The following is a 17,231-nucleotide window of genomic DNA, read 5'->3' as shown; positions in this document are numbered from 1 at the left end:
TTACCTCTGCTCGCAGGGTTAGTGAGCTTCAGGCTCTATCCTCACAGCCTCCTTTTCTAGCAGTCCATCCGGACAAGGTGGTCCTTCGCACTAGGCCCTCTTTTCTGTCCAAAGTGGTCACCTCTTTTCACACAGGTCAGACCATCACTTTGCCCACCTTCTTCCCGCCTACGCAACCCTTCCAAAGATGAGGAGAGACTCCACCATCTGGACCCAAAATGTGCGCTGTCCTTCTACATTGACTGCACTAAAGAATTTCTGGTGGACGATCAACTCCTCGTTTGTATGTGGGCGCCAAGAAATCGGGCTGTATACAAACTCACAATCTCTTGATGGGTTGTCCTATGCATTACAATTTGCTATTCATTGGCGAAAAAAGAACCTCCAGTGGGACTGCGTGCCACTCCTCCCGGGCGATGGCAGCCTCTACTGCTTTGGGTCATTGAGTTCCGCTCATTAACTTATGCCAGGCAGCCACGTGGGCATCCTTGCACACGTTCACCAAGCATTATTGCCTGGATAGCCAAGTCTGGAGAGACTGCTTTTTTGGCCGTTCTGTTCTCCAGGACTTTCTGGTGTGAACTTAGTTCGCAGACCCACCTCTGTGGTAGGCATTGCTGGGGTATCTGGTCTAAAGTAAGCAATCTATAACTAATGTTCTATTTCAGATGAACAAGTTACTTACCCTCGGTAACGATGTATCTGTAAGAGACCTGCATTAGTTATAGATTCCTTACCGCTCCACCCTTCCTCCCCGTTCTGAGACTGACTTCTAGTGTAAGGGACTCCCTTTTAGGGCCCGAGTTTTGTGCAGCAGTGGTCAGTGTCTTGCATGGCTCGCACATCTGGCTTGGAAAGTCGTGTCAGAACTGACGTCAGCGCGCAGGGGCGGCATCTAAGTAGACAACGCAAATTTATCCCAGCGACCACGAAGCCGACGGCAGACGCAGAGTTGACTGAAGCCACCTACCAACTCGCAGGGGTACTGTTTAGAGAAAAATTCTCCGGATCCAGTCTGACGCCTGGGAGTAATTCTAAGGTAAGGTATCTATAACTAATGTATGTCTCTTAAAGATACATCCTTACCGAAGGTAAGTAACTTGTTCTTTTTGCCCCTTTACAGACCAGCACATTGTTGATGAGTTTTTAGATTTCCGAGAGCATCACACTCCTTTGGGAGAGATGCAAAGGTTAGTTAAGTTCCTAAAATGCCGCAGAGGGCAGGAACGTGTGTTTGGGCTGGACCAGATGAATGTGGCCTTCTAAAGACTATCTAATGTCTGCAGTTGGAAAAATATCAGGACTCTTTTTCGAAGGAAATGATACTCATTCGGTCACCCTGCTTGTCCTTTTATTTGTTACTGCTCTATTTTCCAACTTTGCTGACGTCTCAGAACTTGGACTCTATAGGAAGCCGGCGAGAGAATATTTTTCCTGACACCCCTGATTCCTTCTCTTTCACTGCATAAGCGATTGCCCTACGCTTTTCAGATGTGAAGAGGCCCTATACCAATAAAGACGGTATAATCTTTTAGTCCTCTTATTTTTACCCTTTAATTGCCCGGACTATTCTTGAGTGTATCATTGTTAGATACTGTTTATTTTCTTTTATTAGCTTGTTTTTGTTGCCCTTTTTTGGTGATGAGGGAGAGGCACTGCTATATCTCATTCCTTTTTCCTCTGCCATCATTTTGATGTCTTTTAGATTTTTCTTTACGTATGTTTAATGAATTAACAGCTTTTTACGTCTGGCCTAGATCGTTTGATTTTCCTAAAATATATCATATACTTGCTCATCGCGGCTTTCAGACCGTTCTCTTCCTCCATTAGTCTCTTGTTTTCATACACATTTTTCTTCCACCCTCTACAAGCATACAGGGCTTGGGTCAGTGGGCTATCCTTCCTCCACCATTCACTGTGAATAACAGCATTCTGTTCTTTTGCAAGGCACACATCTACACACATAGTATAGCCCTTCTTTATTTTTTTAAACCCAAAAACATTTTTGATTTATGCCCAAAAATTATTTCCATTGGTTACGGCTCAGTGGCTTCTTCCACCTATACTGTTTTGCAAAAAACATGACGACACAAATTGACAAAGCCAAAGTTTTGGCAGCCAAAGCCAGAACTACTGACTTTGCCAATGCTTGTTGTGACTGTGTTGCTTTCTTGCACCTTTGGTGCTGTGTTCCCCTACTCCGGCCCCCGATGATTTGAGGAATGAAAAGTGTTTTTTTGGCATTTTTCATGGCAAATTGGTTATTTTTTGTGCCCAACAAACCATTATTTTCAAAATAATGTAATAAAGCGATGTGATTTTGTGGTGGTATAATCACAGAATATGTAAACGTTCCAGTCTGGCAGTAGGGAAAAAAAATGTTTTGCGTTTCTTTTGAAGATTTTCTTCTAACGTCTATTTTTCAGTAAATCACAGAGTGTTGGCGTTTCCCGATTGGTCCTACGTGCTTTAACAACGATAATTTTCCCAGTTGCATTTGCCTCAAACATCAACCTGTAGTTTTAGGCATCTCCTATCAAGTGAACCGAGGAGAGGTACTGCAATGCACCTTAAGGAGGGCATGATACAAATTAGCATTACCATCCTTTGCTCTCTGTGCTGAACCATATGGTCAGTTTAGAGAACCTGGCCAGCACGAGAACCTTTAAAGGCAATACTTTGAAGAAATTTAAGTCATAATCTTGGTACGAATTGACTTAATGAGTCCCATAGATCTCATTTTTAGATTCCTGATATTCTATTTTTCCTTAGCCACTTTCACAGAGGTTCATGAGGGTCCTCTTACCATGTGGTGGAAAAAAGTTCTAAAATCGCCCTGGGAGTCTTTGTACATTTTTTACTGTCATCGCAATGATTGGAAATCTAATATTGGTTGCTCACAGGAGCTTAATTGTTATACTCTTTGGCGTCACCTCTGATGAACACTACATCTAGATAGGACAAATTCACCCAACTACCTCCTTTAGCAAGTGCTGACATTACCATGCGGCACACAATATCATGTAATCTTTTAGCTACGTAGCTCCTGTTGTTTTCAGACTACTCGTCGAACAGCAGGCCATGCTACTTCATCACATTTCATTAGTGAGTCCAAGGAGTTGACAAATGGAGCACTAAGATGAATGAAAGCTCTGTATCGGTCTTTGTTTTGAACTGGTAGAATCTGAAAGAAACCGTCTGTTCCATCAAGGTTTAAATTCAGTAGATCCAGATCTGATAAAATGTGTCACTCATTCCGGGGGGTGGAATCAAGGTTTGTATGAACTTTGAGATGGTAGCACCTGCTTGACCAACAGCATAACTCCACCTAAGCATGTGGATTTTTACTTTGGAGTCCATAATGTGATATTTCTGAGAAAGTTCTGATAAAGTTTATTAAGATTTCTACTGCTTTTTATTTTTCCCATTCAGAATTCAATGAAGCCAAGAAGTGGGTCATGAATAATCTGTCTTTCGATAAGAATGTGGACGTCAATCTGTTTGAGAGTACTATTCGCATTCTTGGTGGACTACTGAGCACTTACCATCTCTCAGGAGACAGCCTCTTCCTCGATAAAGCAGTAAGTGGTGGCTTTAAGCTCCCCAGCCCTGAAGTTCACAATGTCAGTTGTGAACAAAATTTGATTAAAATCAGATGTCTGTGGCTCAGAAAGCTGCACATAATGCCCTTTTAATTATTATGAATGTATTTTTTGTATTTGTTAACACAATTCCAGCCAGGGAATAAGAGTGTTTCTTAATTGTTTGCTTTAGTGGCAAGTAGTTTTCTACCTGAATTCTAAAAATTGAATGATTCCATTGGTATGTGTCATTCCAGGATTGGCATCCCATTAGCAAAAAGTTAACGGACATGTGAAATACGTATTGGGTGGTGGCTGTTTGTGAGCACAGGGAGTAAGAGTGCTGTTAGTCTAAAAACTTAAGATTTGGAAGGTCTACATTTTGATTCACGATTTCCCAAATGCAAATGATTCCGCAAGGAATATTTTTTCTGTTTTGTTGTGTCTATATCTATAACAGAAATATAAATACGTTTGCAGCACATTCACTAACATTTCAGGATAGTGCTAGTTTTTGTTACTTTTTTTTATCATCAAATTTTATTATTTTCAAGATAATCAGTAACCACACAATCAACAGTCTGGCAGCATAGTAAATGTGTATCACTTCAACGGCGGAGTCTAAATAATATCAGACATTAGACTAGACCATAATATGCCCACCATTTTCCCACACCGTCTTATATTTCTGAAGACAGCCCCTGGAGATTTAGATCCAGCCCCTGGAGATTTAGATCAGTTGGTCTATTTTTGTGCACTAATCCATCGCCGGACACCAGCTCGCCAAGATTGGAGGGGACGTAGAGTTCCAATGTTTAGCAGTGTCTCATTTGGCAAGAACTGTCCCAAAACCCTGTGGGATGCAATCTCATTTTTTCCCCCTAAAAATCCTCCACTATACCAAACAGTGCAATGGGTGGGGATGGTTGCACCGATTACCTAATTACCCTAGTCAGTGAGGCAAACGCTTCCTACCAATACTGCATAATAAGGGGTCCAACACAACATGAGAGGTATGAGCCTGCCCGTCTTGGCAGCGACAGCAGACCGTTGCGACCAGTTTCTTGTCCTGCATAATCTTACAGCTGTTGTACAATCCATGTGGAGGTACTTGAGCTGGAGTCTAGAGTGAATGACAAGTACCATGTGCGACATTCAAGAGTCTCTATAGTCCAAGTCCAGAGAACCCAGCCAGGCCTCCCAATGTAACCTGAAAGTTATTGGTGGAGCTGGTGTATTAATCACAACGAAAACCCAAGAGATACCTCCTTTACCAATAGGGCCCACAAGAATCTTTGCTTCAAGTGGTTTGAAGTCTGGTATGTCACAAAGAACTATCCGATGGAAATAAATTGCATGATGTAATTCCATATAGAAGAATTTCGATTTATGTAAAGTAAAGGGTACTCCGTTTGAAGGTCTTGGAAGGATTTTAGATGGGAGCCCCGCCAAAAATTCCCACCGTAGAGATGCCAATAAAATCCCACGTCTCAAATCCTTTGAAGGATGGTTATTGATGCAGCCAACTGCCTCTCAAAAGGTGAGTTTCGCGGATAATTCTACAATTCCATCCACTCCATCTCAGCGCGGATAGCCATGTCAAGAGAACCACTCTGATGATGTCTGGGAGGGATGGTGGGAGTGAGGGATTGGGTCTCCATAAAGCAGTCAAAAATATTGTTTGGTCCTATCAGCACCCCCTCTAGACAGAAAGTGGGATTGTGCCATCCGCTGCTTTTCTAATCAGTCAGTAACAACTTTATTCGATCTAAATAAATTAGACCATAAAAGCAGAGTACAAAAATACGTAAACAAGTACGGTTGATATTTGTCTTCATTTTGACCATAAAGTTTAAAATCAATTTGTTTTAATAATTATCATGCCCTGAGTCCCCCCGCCCCAGTAATAGCCAACACAGTTTTCGGAAATACAACCAAATTACATATTCAGAGAATTAAGACAGAAGAAAGCTATAGGGCAAGGGATGAAAAATCCTCAGCTCAGGGTCCGCTCTGCAATCCTACCCAAACACTTGATAGTTTAATACAGTCCACGATTCTGTTTTATAATAACAATTCCCTGAATTACATTTTTTTGGGAGGTACATTTTATAGAAATCATAAAAACGAATTGATGCATCATAAATCAATTAATTAGTTATGTGCTTTAAATCATAATTAATCATAACAGTAAAATGTTCTTTCTAGCGTAAAATACAGCCCACAAGAAACTTTACATTCTACAGCAAGTCTCAGCGGTAGGCAATGATTGTACAAAGAGATAAGCGGGACGACATTGTGTAAACTGTAATGACTTTAAAAATGATAAAATGTAATACTTCCCCCACTTGCTATAAAAATTGCACAAAAAAACACGTACATGGTGTTGGACTTGGCCCTTCTGGCAGGTTCACCCATAAACTTTTTGCTTTTATATGTGACTTGGTGTTGGTAGTTTTTGGCTTCTGCTCACTTTAACACTGTGTCCCAGTGTAAAGTGCGTGCACACTCTGAGTGCATGTTGTGAGATAGGCCTGCCCTCCCATAGGAATGCATGGGGAATGTATGTGTCCATGGTAGTTCCTGATGTGTGGGGCATGCAGGCTCGAGTTTGGTATGTGCAGATTCGTGTGATTAAATGCTGCGCGATGATGTGCGCGGGTTTATTGTATCTAGTGTGGAAGTGCCACTTCTAGAAGTTGGCATGTCTGTGTAGTAAAGGTGAATTCACTGTCTGGCTGGTGATTGGCTGGGACTGGCTGGTGTGCCTGGCTCCAAGAGTCAGGATGGGTCTGCCCGGTGGTGAATGGGGAGATCTGCATGTTGATGGCAGGGAGGAGCTGCACCTGGGACCTGAATAGGGCTGGGCCTTCCCTATACAATGCTGGCTCCGCCCCCTGTGGTGCGACTGATGACCCTAGCTTGTCCTCTGAATAGGGAGAGTGGTTGAGCACAACAAAGTGCTCCAGAGCAGTGCTTTACTTTCACAATGCTGGCTCTACCTCCTGTAGAGTTTCTGATGTCTCTGTCCTGCACCTCTGTCACTAAGGGAATGTGTGTATAAAAAGGGTCTGTGACCCCATGTAAAATGTTCTCTCTTGTTCCTGACCAGAGAGGGGGGCCTGCTGCTGCTGGGCGCCAGGAGGATACCGCCACTGGGTGCTGCCTCCCTGTGGAGGGCCCTGTGAGCTGGCCCCTGGGCCCAGCCTTTGCCCCCTACCTCCTGAGGGACTTCCCTGAGCTTTGCCCACAGGACCTTTCTGCTGTAGCGCCCTGGGAGTGCTTCGTTCTCCCTACAGCAAAGCGCTTTGATTTACTTTTGGGCTTGGAGGCGCTGTGTTTCTGCCCCCAGGAGGACAGCTAGTACCCGCAGCGCGATGCTGCATCAGGGAGATTCCCCCACTTGGCTGTGGGTAGAGCAGGTGCCCACCCGGCGTTGTACCGCTTTTTCGCGGCTGCCCACGCCGCATTTATGACGATTTTTGTGCCTCCTAGCAGGTGCCCACCCCGCTTTGTGTTGATTTAACGGGTGCCTACCCCGTGTCTCGCCCCCAGGATCACCGCCGCAGCCCGGCTAAACCAGGAAGTCAGGCAGCCTCTGCTGACATGGGCGGGGCTTAGGAGCGGCCCGGAAGTGCTTCGACGGGAAACATGAAGTGGGCGGGAGCCCACCCCACGCTCCTGCACCGCCAGCGAGAAGTCGGCGTCTTTCCCCGGGGCTCCCGGGAGCGCCACGGACTGCCGTGGTTCCCAGAGTGGTCGAAGAAGACCCAGGCGGGAGCCTACCCCGCACTGGCCAGGACCGAGGAAAGAAGCAAACGAGAAGAGCCCTGGCCGCCGTAGAGAGGAGACGTCCCTGCGAGACCAACACCAAGTCGCATATAAAAGCAAAAAGTTAGCAAAAAGTTTAGGGGTGAACCTGCTAGAAGGGCCAACACATGGTGTTCTGTGCCATCATACTATCACAAGGGCAGTTACTTAGATTTGAGGACCAATCATTTGTTGTAGGGAAACTAACCAGGTGATGGAAAGTGTCCATTCTGAATCGAGTGAGGACAAATCTGTGCCTAGGGCTAGAGAACATTTTCAAATATGGTTGCATATCGTAGGTAGTTATTATAAGTTTTTTTTTAAACAGAGGACTTGGGTAAATAAGCTTGTTCAATCATTCACCATCAACAGTTGTGATGGCCAGTAGTACAGTTGGCTGTCCGCCGTACCCATGCCCCAGTGTATAGCCATTGGACGCATTTACCAAAGGTCAGTCTAGATGCTTAGCCAAGTAACCAGGAGGACGGTCACCCAGGCCCTCGTCAGCAGCAGGCTGCAGTCCAATCTCCAGAAAAGACTCCAGCGCATACAGAACGCCTCCGCACGCCTTGTCCTCGACATTCCCCGTCACAGCCACATCACTGCCCACCTGCACTGGCTCCCCGTCAACAAGAGGATCACCTTCAAGCTGTTCACCCACGCTCACAAAGCACTCCACGACGCCGGACCAACCTACCTCAACAAACGCCTCACCTTCTACACTCCAAACCGCCAGCTTCGCTGACCTCTCCATCGCCACCGATTTACGCATTCACCGAACGACCACTGGTGGCAGATCTTTCTCCCACCTTGCCTCCAAGACCTGGAACACCCTCCCCATCCACCTGCGACGGACCCAGGACCTGCTCACCTTCAGGGGACTTCTCAAGACCTGGCTGTTAGAGCAGTAGCAGCTCTCCCCCCCCCTCCCCTTAGCGCCTTGAGACCCTCGCGGGTGAGTAGTGTGCTCTACAAATGCAAATTGATTGATTGATTTTAGTAAACACTGTCTGGAACCAGGTTCGAGGCACAGACAAGGAAAAATTCTGGAGGATATACTGTATTTTTGACAACATTATCATTTTAAATAGCGCTATTCTCTAGTATTGAATCTTTCATAGATTCACATGCTTGTATCTTCCCCATCGTCATGGTGGGAGTCTCACAGTAACAGAATGACTAAAGCAGTATCATAGAGTAAAACACTGCATAGAAAGTCCCATAGGGTACCATTATATTTGGTTGCCAAACCTCATTATTTGGAACAAAACTCAGCCGATCAGCTGCCAGCCCTGACATCACACTCCCCAGCAGAGCCATCATACTTCAGATTTCCAACCGCCTTCGTGTGAAGAGTCTCCCTGAGCTCTGCTCAGTTTAGTTCCTGTGAACTTTTCACCTTTCTCAACTGAAAGTTTTCTTCCTACTGGATTTAGGTACTGTTATTTCCTTTACCTACAATGGCTGACAGCTCTAAAAAGAGGCTTTTCAGGCCCTGCATATCCTGTGGAAAACCTATCTGAGGATCCACATAAGGACTGCTTATACTGTCTCCACCCTAAGCATGTCCTTAAAGACTGCAAGCATTATAGAACCTTCTCGGCTAAAACCTTAAGGGACAGGAAGGCACGTTTATTATTGTGGCTTCAAAAGAAGAAAGCCACTACAGATTCAGACTCTGAAGAAGAAGTTGCTCCTCAGACTCCCAAGAAAAGAAAGTCTTCTGCTCCTGAGGAAAAAATGATTGCTAAAAAGCAAAAAAAACAAAGAAAAAGAGGCTTCTTCATCTTCTTTGCCTCGAACACCGCTGAAAAGATCCACTGTTTCAAGGGAGGTGTCATCTGCTCCTTCATCCAAGGTAGGAGTATCTCCAGCTGTAATTCCTGTCAAAACAACGATGACACCGTCGACGACAATTTCGGCGGCGACAGCTTCGTCGACGACGGAGACAACACTGTCGATGAAGGGTTTGACGTCGATCTCGTCGGTCGGGAAGATCAATGTCGACACCGTCGTCGACCGTTCCGTCGACAACAACCTCATTAATCCGAATTTCGCCGACGAGGGCAACTTCGTCGACGGGTGACTCGTCGACGACACATTTTAAGTCTCCAGAGTAATGGTGACTTTGTCTTCGAAGTTCTTCCACCCGTTGACGGGCTCGTCAACGGCGAAGAAATCTACTGACTTTACCAGTTGGACCAAGGTTTCACCGTTGCCACCTTCAACTCGGCTGGAAATGCAGTCAGAGGATGAGGAATCTAGAGTAGCTTATAGTCCATCCCAGCAGCAGATAAAAAGTCAAGACACTGATGATGAGTACCACCAGGAAGTACAAGAAGTCTTTTTAATTCCAAGATCGTCCAGTGACAGAAAAGAGATATGAGTCTTTTCAACAGTCTTACGACTATGAGGAAGAAGAGGAAGTACAGCAGGAGGTGAGAAAGAAAACTGTTTCTATGCCAATTTCCCTGGTAACAGATCTTCGCCATATGATAAACGACTACTATCGTCGTATCCCAGAGGCTAACACTTCCGCCTCAAAGTCCGTAACAAGTCCAGTTCCGGTTCAAAAGGCTCAGCCTTCACCTCTACCTACGCCTTCAACTCAAAAAATGCGTTCCCCTCCTATTGTTACAATCAGAGATGATCTAATAGAAAGTGACAGAGATCAACCGGAAGGTGAACTCCTTCAAGACAGCCCAGTTGGGACTGAATGGGATGAATACGTTATCCCTACTACGCCATCTCCATTGCCGTCTCCGGCAACTTCTCCTCCGCAAGATATTGGGGGATTCCATGATATCATGGAGAAGGCCTCAAAAAGATTTGAGCTCCCGCTTCCAGTCAAAGAAGCAGAGTGTTTTCTTTATGACTTTAAAGAAGAATCACGAAAAATCCGTCCGGTCAATCCCAATTATAGATTTCATTTGGGAAGAAGGGTTAAAATTGATGAATAACCCAGCCTCCGTCGCAACCTCGGTGCCGAGAACAGAAAAAAAGTATCTGGCACCTGAATCCTCTCCGGCGTGTTTAATTGGGCATCCACGGCCCACATGCATAAGGCTTCTTGAGTTGCACCGCGTGCTCAGCAGTCCGCGCTGCTGGCTGCTGCCTGCCCAATGACTAGAGCTTGGTTGGTGAGTGTGTTTCCCGTTGCCTGAGCCAGGCCGCAGCCCCTCCCTCTGAGTGACGTGAGGGTCATTATCAGGGTCGGAGAGTGGAGACTAGGAGACCCCTCCACACTTGAGTGACTAGTGTGCAGTGTTGTCTGTTGTGCACGACTGGTAGGCAGTCTGAGTGTCTGTCTACTGCTGACTGTCCCAGGCGCACAAGTTCCATTGGGCTCAAAGTGCTTCAGCCCCCGTCGTGTGTGGCAGCCCAGGCTGTGACAGCTTCCCTGGCACACTCACAGCTGTACCCGAGTACTTGTTAATGAGGCTTTGTTGGTTTTTTTTTATCTCTTCTTAGAGCCCCTGCATCTCCACTCTGCCTATTGCTTGAAGAATTATAATCTTTTCCTAGCCCCCCCCTTGAAATGTGGCTCTAGTTGCGCCTCTGCTACTATCTGGCACTGGTTGGTTAATCTCACACACACGAGCAATGGGCTGGCTGGCCGGTGTCACTCTGTGTTCACTTACTGCACTGTCTGCTGCCATAGGCCCCAGCCTTCAATCCAGTGATTGTCCTCGAGTTAGTAGCTGCCGCCTTCAACTTCAGGACGACTGTATCCTGCCCTAATCTAAGTAAGTGACATTTAATTTTTACCTCTCTCTCCAGGCTACCTATACAGTAGGAACTTGTCTAGGTTACGATTCATGCCATAGAGGGGTCTGGGTGTGTGTGCACTGACCGATTCGCCGTTCCATTTTCTAATGTATATTTTTATTGTGTCGTAGTCCTTTTCCCCCGCACCCCCCCTACCTGCCATGGGGGGCAATGTGGGGGATAGCCCCGGGCGACAGAAGCTCTAGCTTCGCCCCTGCCACATCCTCCACGAGGGAAAGGCTTTAATCACATTTCTTTCTGATAAAGAAAAAGCTTACAGGGAAATGGAGACAGGTAATGGACCTGAGAAGTTTGAACAAATTCATCAAAAAGATTTCTTTTCGCATGTTATCCCTTCAAGAAATATTGCTACTTCTTTGCTGAGGGGACTATTTGGCATCCCTGGACCTCTTCGATGCTTATTTCCATATTCCGATCCTCATAAAACACAGAAAATGTCTTCGCTTCATGGTGACGGGGCGCCACTACAAATTCAAAGTCTTGCCATTCGGTCTGAAATCAGCCCCAAGGGTTTTTACGAAGCGTATGGCGCCAGTGGCAGCTCACTTAAGACTTCAAGGTCTCCAAGTCTTCCCGTATCTAGACGACTGGCTCATAAAAGGTGCTTCAATTCAGGAAACACAGCTCTCTGCAGCGTTGCTTGGATCTCTTCAGTCGTCTCGGTTTGAAAGTCAACATGGAGAAGTCGTGTCTTCTCCCATCTCAATCTCTTCAGTTTCTAGGAGCCATGCTTCGCACAAAAGAAGCGAAAGCTTACCCTTCAGAAGAACGGGTTCACAAGATACTAAATCTGGCACCTCTTCTGCAAACAAAAAAGTTCACTTCAGTAAGGATCTACAAGTCATTGTTGGGGATGATGTCTTCTTGTATCCCGTTGCTTCCCAATTGCAGGCTACATATGAGGCCTCTTCAGGAACTTCTGGACAAACAGTAGATTCAATCTCTAGGATCTTTGGAAGATCGGGTGTCCATCTCGCCTCAGATAAAAAGAGCCCTGTCATGGTGGACAATCAGAAAACACTTAACCAAAGGTCTGCTATTCGAGCCTCAGCATCACAGTTATGTAATGATGACAGACGCATCTCTGCAAGGTTGGGGGGCACATCTCGAAGAATTAGATATTCAAGGTCATTGGTCAGTAGAACAATCTCATCTTCACATCAACCTCCTAGAGTTAAAGGCAGTGTTCTTGGGATACAAAAGGGGATGATGGACGGAGCGTTTGAGCAAATCAAACACTCACCCCCAGTCAACTGATCTGGGTTTAATCCATCACCATTCTTTAGCCCACTCAGCCACCCCATTTCAGACATGGCCATATGCAAATCAGTCTGACCCTGTGCCTCATGGGAACAGTCCAGCCCGACTGCCAAGCCATGTCTTCCATGGACCGGAAACAAGCATCCTGGGATCGGTTTCGGATTCATAATCCTCATCAGCCAGGCTATCTTGAATCCAGTGGCCAAGTGAGCAAGGGACTCACGTCTGAGCATACCCTGCCACACTTAGGGCGAACAAAGCGATACAAAAGGAGATGATGGACGGAGCGTTTGAGCAAATCAAACACTCACCCCCAGTCAACTGATCTGGGTTTAATCCATCACCATTCTTTAGCCCACTCAGCCACCCCATTTCAGACATGGCCATATGCAAATCAGTCTGACCCTGTGCCTCATGGGAACAGTCCAGCCCGAACTGCCAAGCCATGTCTTCCATGGACCGAAAACAAGCATCCTGGGACCGGTTTCGGATTCATAATCCTCATCCGCCATGCTATCTTGAATCCAGGCTATCTTTTCACCCCGAGTGGGCTGGGTATGCTCAGACGTGAGTCCCAGGCTCTCCACACCACTGGAGTCAAGCTATCCAGGCTGATAGCCAGAAACCGGTCCTTGGATGCTTGATTCCGGTCTGGGAAAGACATGGCTTGGTAGTTCGAACTGGACTGTTCCCATGAGGCACAGGGTCAGAGCTGATTTGCATATAGCCAGTGTCTAACCCAGGGCGGTGTGGAGTGCAAAAAAACAATGGATTTAGGCCCAGATCCTTGTACTGGGGTGAATGTATGACAATGTTCTACATTCTGTCCATCAACTGTGTTTTTTGCAATTTTCACCCCTGAGTGGGCTGGGTATGCTCAGACGTGAGTCCCAGGCTCTCCACACCACTGGAGTCAAGCTATGCAGGCTGATGAAGGCTGATAGCCAGAAACCGGTCCTTGGATGCTTGATTCCGGTCTGGGAAAGACATGGCTTGGTAGTTTGGACTGGACTGTTCCCATGAGGCACAGGGTCAGAGCTGATTTGCATATAGCCAGTGTCTAACCCAGGGTGGTGTGGAGTGCAAAAAAACGATGGATTTAGGCCCAGATCCTTGTACTGGGGTGAATGTTTGACATTGTCCTACATTCTGTCCAACTGTGTTTTTTGCAATTTTCACCCCGAGTGGGCTGGGTATGCGAGTCCCAGGCTCTCCACACCACTGGAGTCAAGCTATCCAGGCTGATAGCCAGAAACCGGTCCTTGGATGCTTGATTCCGGTCTGGGAAAGACATGGCTTGGTAGTTCGGACTGGACTGTTCCCATGAGGCACAGGGTCAGAGCTGATTTGCATATAGCCAGTGTCTAACCCAGGGTGGTGTGGAGTGCAAAAAAACGATGGATTTAGGCCCAGATCCTTGTACTGGGGTGAATGTTTGACATTGTCCTACATTCTGTCCAACTGTGTTTTTTGCAATTTTCACCCCGAGTGGGCTGGGTATGCGAGTCCCAGGCTCTCCACACCACTGGAGTCAAGCTATCCAGGCTGATAGCCAGAAACCGGTCCTTGGATGCTTGATTCCGGTCTGGGAAAGACATGGCTTGGTAGTTCGGACTGGACTGTTCCCATGAGGCACAGGGTCAGATCTGAATTGCATATAGCCAGTGTCTAACCCAGGGTGGTGTGGAGTGCAAAAAAACGATGGATTTAGGCCCAGATCCTTGTACTGGGGTGAATGTATGACATTGTTCTACATTCTGTCCATCAACTGTGTTTTTGCAGTGTTCTTGGGATTACAGGCTTTTCTACCCAGGATCAGAGGTTCCACAATTCTGGTCAGGACCGACAGTACGACTACCATGTTTTACCTTCTAAAACAAGGGGGTACAAGGTTGGAACTTCTCTCAAGACTAGCGCAGGAGATTTGGAGGTGGTTACTTCTCCACAATATCTTGCTGCAAGTGCAGCACATTCCGGAGTGAATAACTCGAGGGCAGATGCTCTCAGCAGATCTTCAAATGTTTCTCAAGAAAGGGAATTACATAAAGATCAGCTTCTCAAATTCTTTCGCCTATGGGGAACCCCAACACTGAACTTTTTCGCTACAGTTCGCAACTCAAAATGCAAGCATTTCGCAAGCAGATTCCATCAGAAGGGATCGTGGGGCAATGCTCTCCAAATAAGCTGGACAGGAATGTTCGCAATGCCTTTCCTCCATTCCCTCTAATTTAAAAAGTGATCCGGAAAATGAAATCTGAGCCGTGCCACTTGATTATCATAGCTCCAGCATGGCCCAGACAAACGGGATTCTCAGATCTCCTCAAGATGTCAGTGGCACCCAGGATTCAGTTCCCACTCTCTCAGAATCTGATTTCAATGAACAAAGGCCAAATTCTTCATCCGAATTTGAAATCGCTCTATTTATCAGCATGGAACCTCATGAACATGAGTTTCAATCTTTGAAAATTTCTCAGGAATGCAGAGAGATTCTTTCCAAATCACGGGCGATCTCTACAAACCAAACCTATACGGCAAAATGGAGGAGGTTTTGTCAATGGTGCGCTTCTCAAAATCGTCATCCTTTTAATATCTCTTCAGAACAAATCCTGCCTTTTCTTTTGCATCTGGCTAGAGCAAAACTTTCCCATGCTTCTATAAAGGTACGTTTAGCAGCTATCTCAAGATATAGAAGACATCCTACCCGTCCATCTCTCTGGTCTCCGAGAATAATAAAGGAATTTCTCAAGGGACTTTTCAGGACGTTTCCTCCAGTTAACCGCCCAACAGTCTCATGGCAGCTTAACACGGTTCTAGCACAGCTCATGAAGTCTCCTTTTGACCAATACATAAAACGGATTTGCAATTTCTTTCATGGAAAACGGCCTTGCTTTTAGCTCTCACTTCAGCAAGGAGAGTAAGTGAAATTCAGGCTTTCTCAATTTCTGATTTATACACAAAGAGACTCTTCCTACCGGGCACATCTCGTATGAAAGTGACTCTGTGGGAACATCAATTTTTCTTGTTTCCCTTTTATAAGAATTTTATTTATTCATAAATGTCACTGTGTCCATTTTAAAAAAAACACATGCACTGCCCACCAGTTACCACCTTCAAACCCCACATTCCATCCAGTGAAAAAAATGTGAGGAGCGAGAGAGAGCACCTCACGGAAGAACCGCCAAAAGGGGTTACTGGCTGATGATTTACCAGTTTACCCACTTATCATCATCGGTAACTCTCTCTCACTCTTGAAATGAAGAAGAAAGGAAAGAAACAGAACGTGAAGTCCACACATCAATTCACTCCACAGGGACAAAAAATCATAATTCCCATTTGTGCACAGGTCTACACACACACACCCCTCGTGAGAAAACGAAAAAAAATTGATTCTCATCAATAAAATTGAGAGGCTCACTTAGCCACTCTGACCTTTATTCTGGGCTGTGAGCCTATCAAGCTAAAATTGGTTTATGTTTTAACCAACCTACTATTCAATTGCCAACATGTTTCGTTGCTATTAATTAGCGCAACTTCATGCGCTAATTAATACGAGGGGTGTGTGTCTGTAGACCTGTGCACAAATGGGAATTATGATTTTTTGTCCCTGTGGAGTGAATTGATGTGTGGAGAGAGTTACCGATGATGATAAGTGGGTAAACTGGTAAATCATCAGCCAGTAACCCCTTTTGGCGGTTCTTCCGTGAGGTGCTCTCTCTCGCTCCTCGCATTTTTTTCACTGGATGGAATGTGGGGTTTGAAGGTGGTAACTGGTGGGCAGTGCATGTGTTTTTTATAAAATGGACACAGTGACATTTATGAGTAAATAAAATTCTTATAAAAGGGAAACAAGAAAAATTGATGTTCCCACAGAGTCACTTTCATACCAGATGTGCACGGTAGGAAGAGTCTCTTTGTGTATAAATAGGTTTTGAGTGGGGGGAAGTCTCTTCCTTTTTTTTCCCCCTGTGCTCCAAGTGAAGTGAGGTTTCTCAATTTCTGAACCTTTTTCTCCAATTTCGTCCTGACAAAGTTGTCTTGAGGACAAATCCTAAATTCATCCCTAAGGTTCCATCCATATTTCATCTCAACGAACCTGTGGTGTTACCTACTTTTTTTAAGGATCCTTCATCGCCTGCGGAGCAATCTCTACATTCTCTAGATGGCAAAAGGTGTTTAAAGTTCTACATTAAAAAATCAAAGTGGGTGGAGAAGGAAAACGTGATCCATTATGTTTCCTTAGGTTTATAGCATGTAATCAAAAACGAAGGATCACTTGTCCCGCGTAACCAGGGTATGCAGGTATCGTTCTAACTAGTCCCAATTAAAAAACCCTCATGCACGTGTATAGTTCGTAATTGTAGCGGTATATCTTAATTCTCCGCTATTCTTTACACGTTGTATGCATAATCATGGGGTTTAGTTGTTATGCATCCTCCACCTGGAGGCTTTACCCTTGGTTAAAACAGTAGTGATCAGTGATTTGGCAGTGAAAAGTGAAGTGAATAGTTTAAAAAAATTATATCTTCATACTAGAATAATACATTTTATTCGTTCCAGTTCTGAGATAATGAAAGTTAAAATTGAGTTTGTGTGGCTGAGAGTAATAATGGCTCTCGCACACTAGATTTCGTGAATGTTATAGGTCGACATGTTTCAGCCCTTTGGTCGCCAAAGGGTCGAATGGGCTTTCTTCAGGACCGAAGTGTAGTGTGTCCAGAGACCATGGGCGTCTCTGTTTGTGCTAGGCAAATAGGTATTTCCTGGAATGCCTTCTTTTAGATCAATAAGGAA

The 17,231-nt window shown here is 45.5% G+C and overlaps 1 protein-coding gene across 2 annotated transcripts in view; it reads left to right on the top strand.

Annotated features, from left to right (window-relative positions):
- Nucleotides 1–17,231, top strand: part of MAN1B1 (mannosidase alpha class 1B member 1) — a 373,555-nt gene that overhangs the window by 233,262 nt on the left and 123,062 nt on the right. For both annotated transcript variants that reach the window (XM_078642044.1, XM_078642045.1), the window contains exon 7: nucleotides 3,433–3,581. In XM_078642044.1, the coding sequence (XP_078498170.1) occupies nucleotides 3,433–3,581 (149 nt within the window). The remainder of the gene's footprint in view (nucleotides 1–3,432; nucleotides 3,582–17,231) is intronic.

The sequence above is a fragment of the Lissotriton helveticus genome, chromosome 5_1 (assembly GCF_964261635.1).
Source record: "Lissotriton helveticus chromosome 5_1, aLisHel1.1, whole genome shotgun sequence".
NCBI lineage: Eukaryota > Metazoa > Chordata > Amphibia > Caudata > Salamandridae > Lissotriton > Lissotriton helveticus.
The sequence above is the reverse complement of the archived record's forward strand: the minus strand, read 5'-3'. Positions and strand labels throughout refer to the sequence as shown.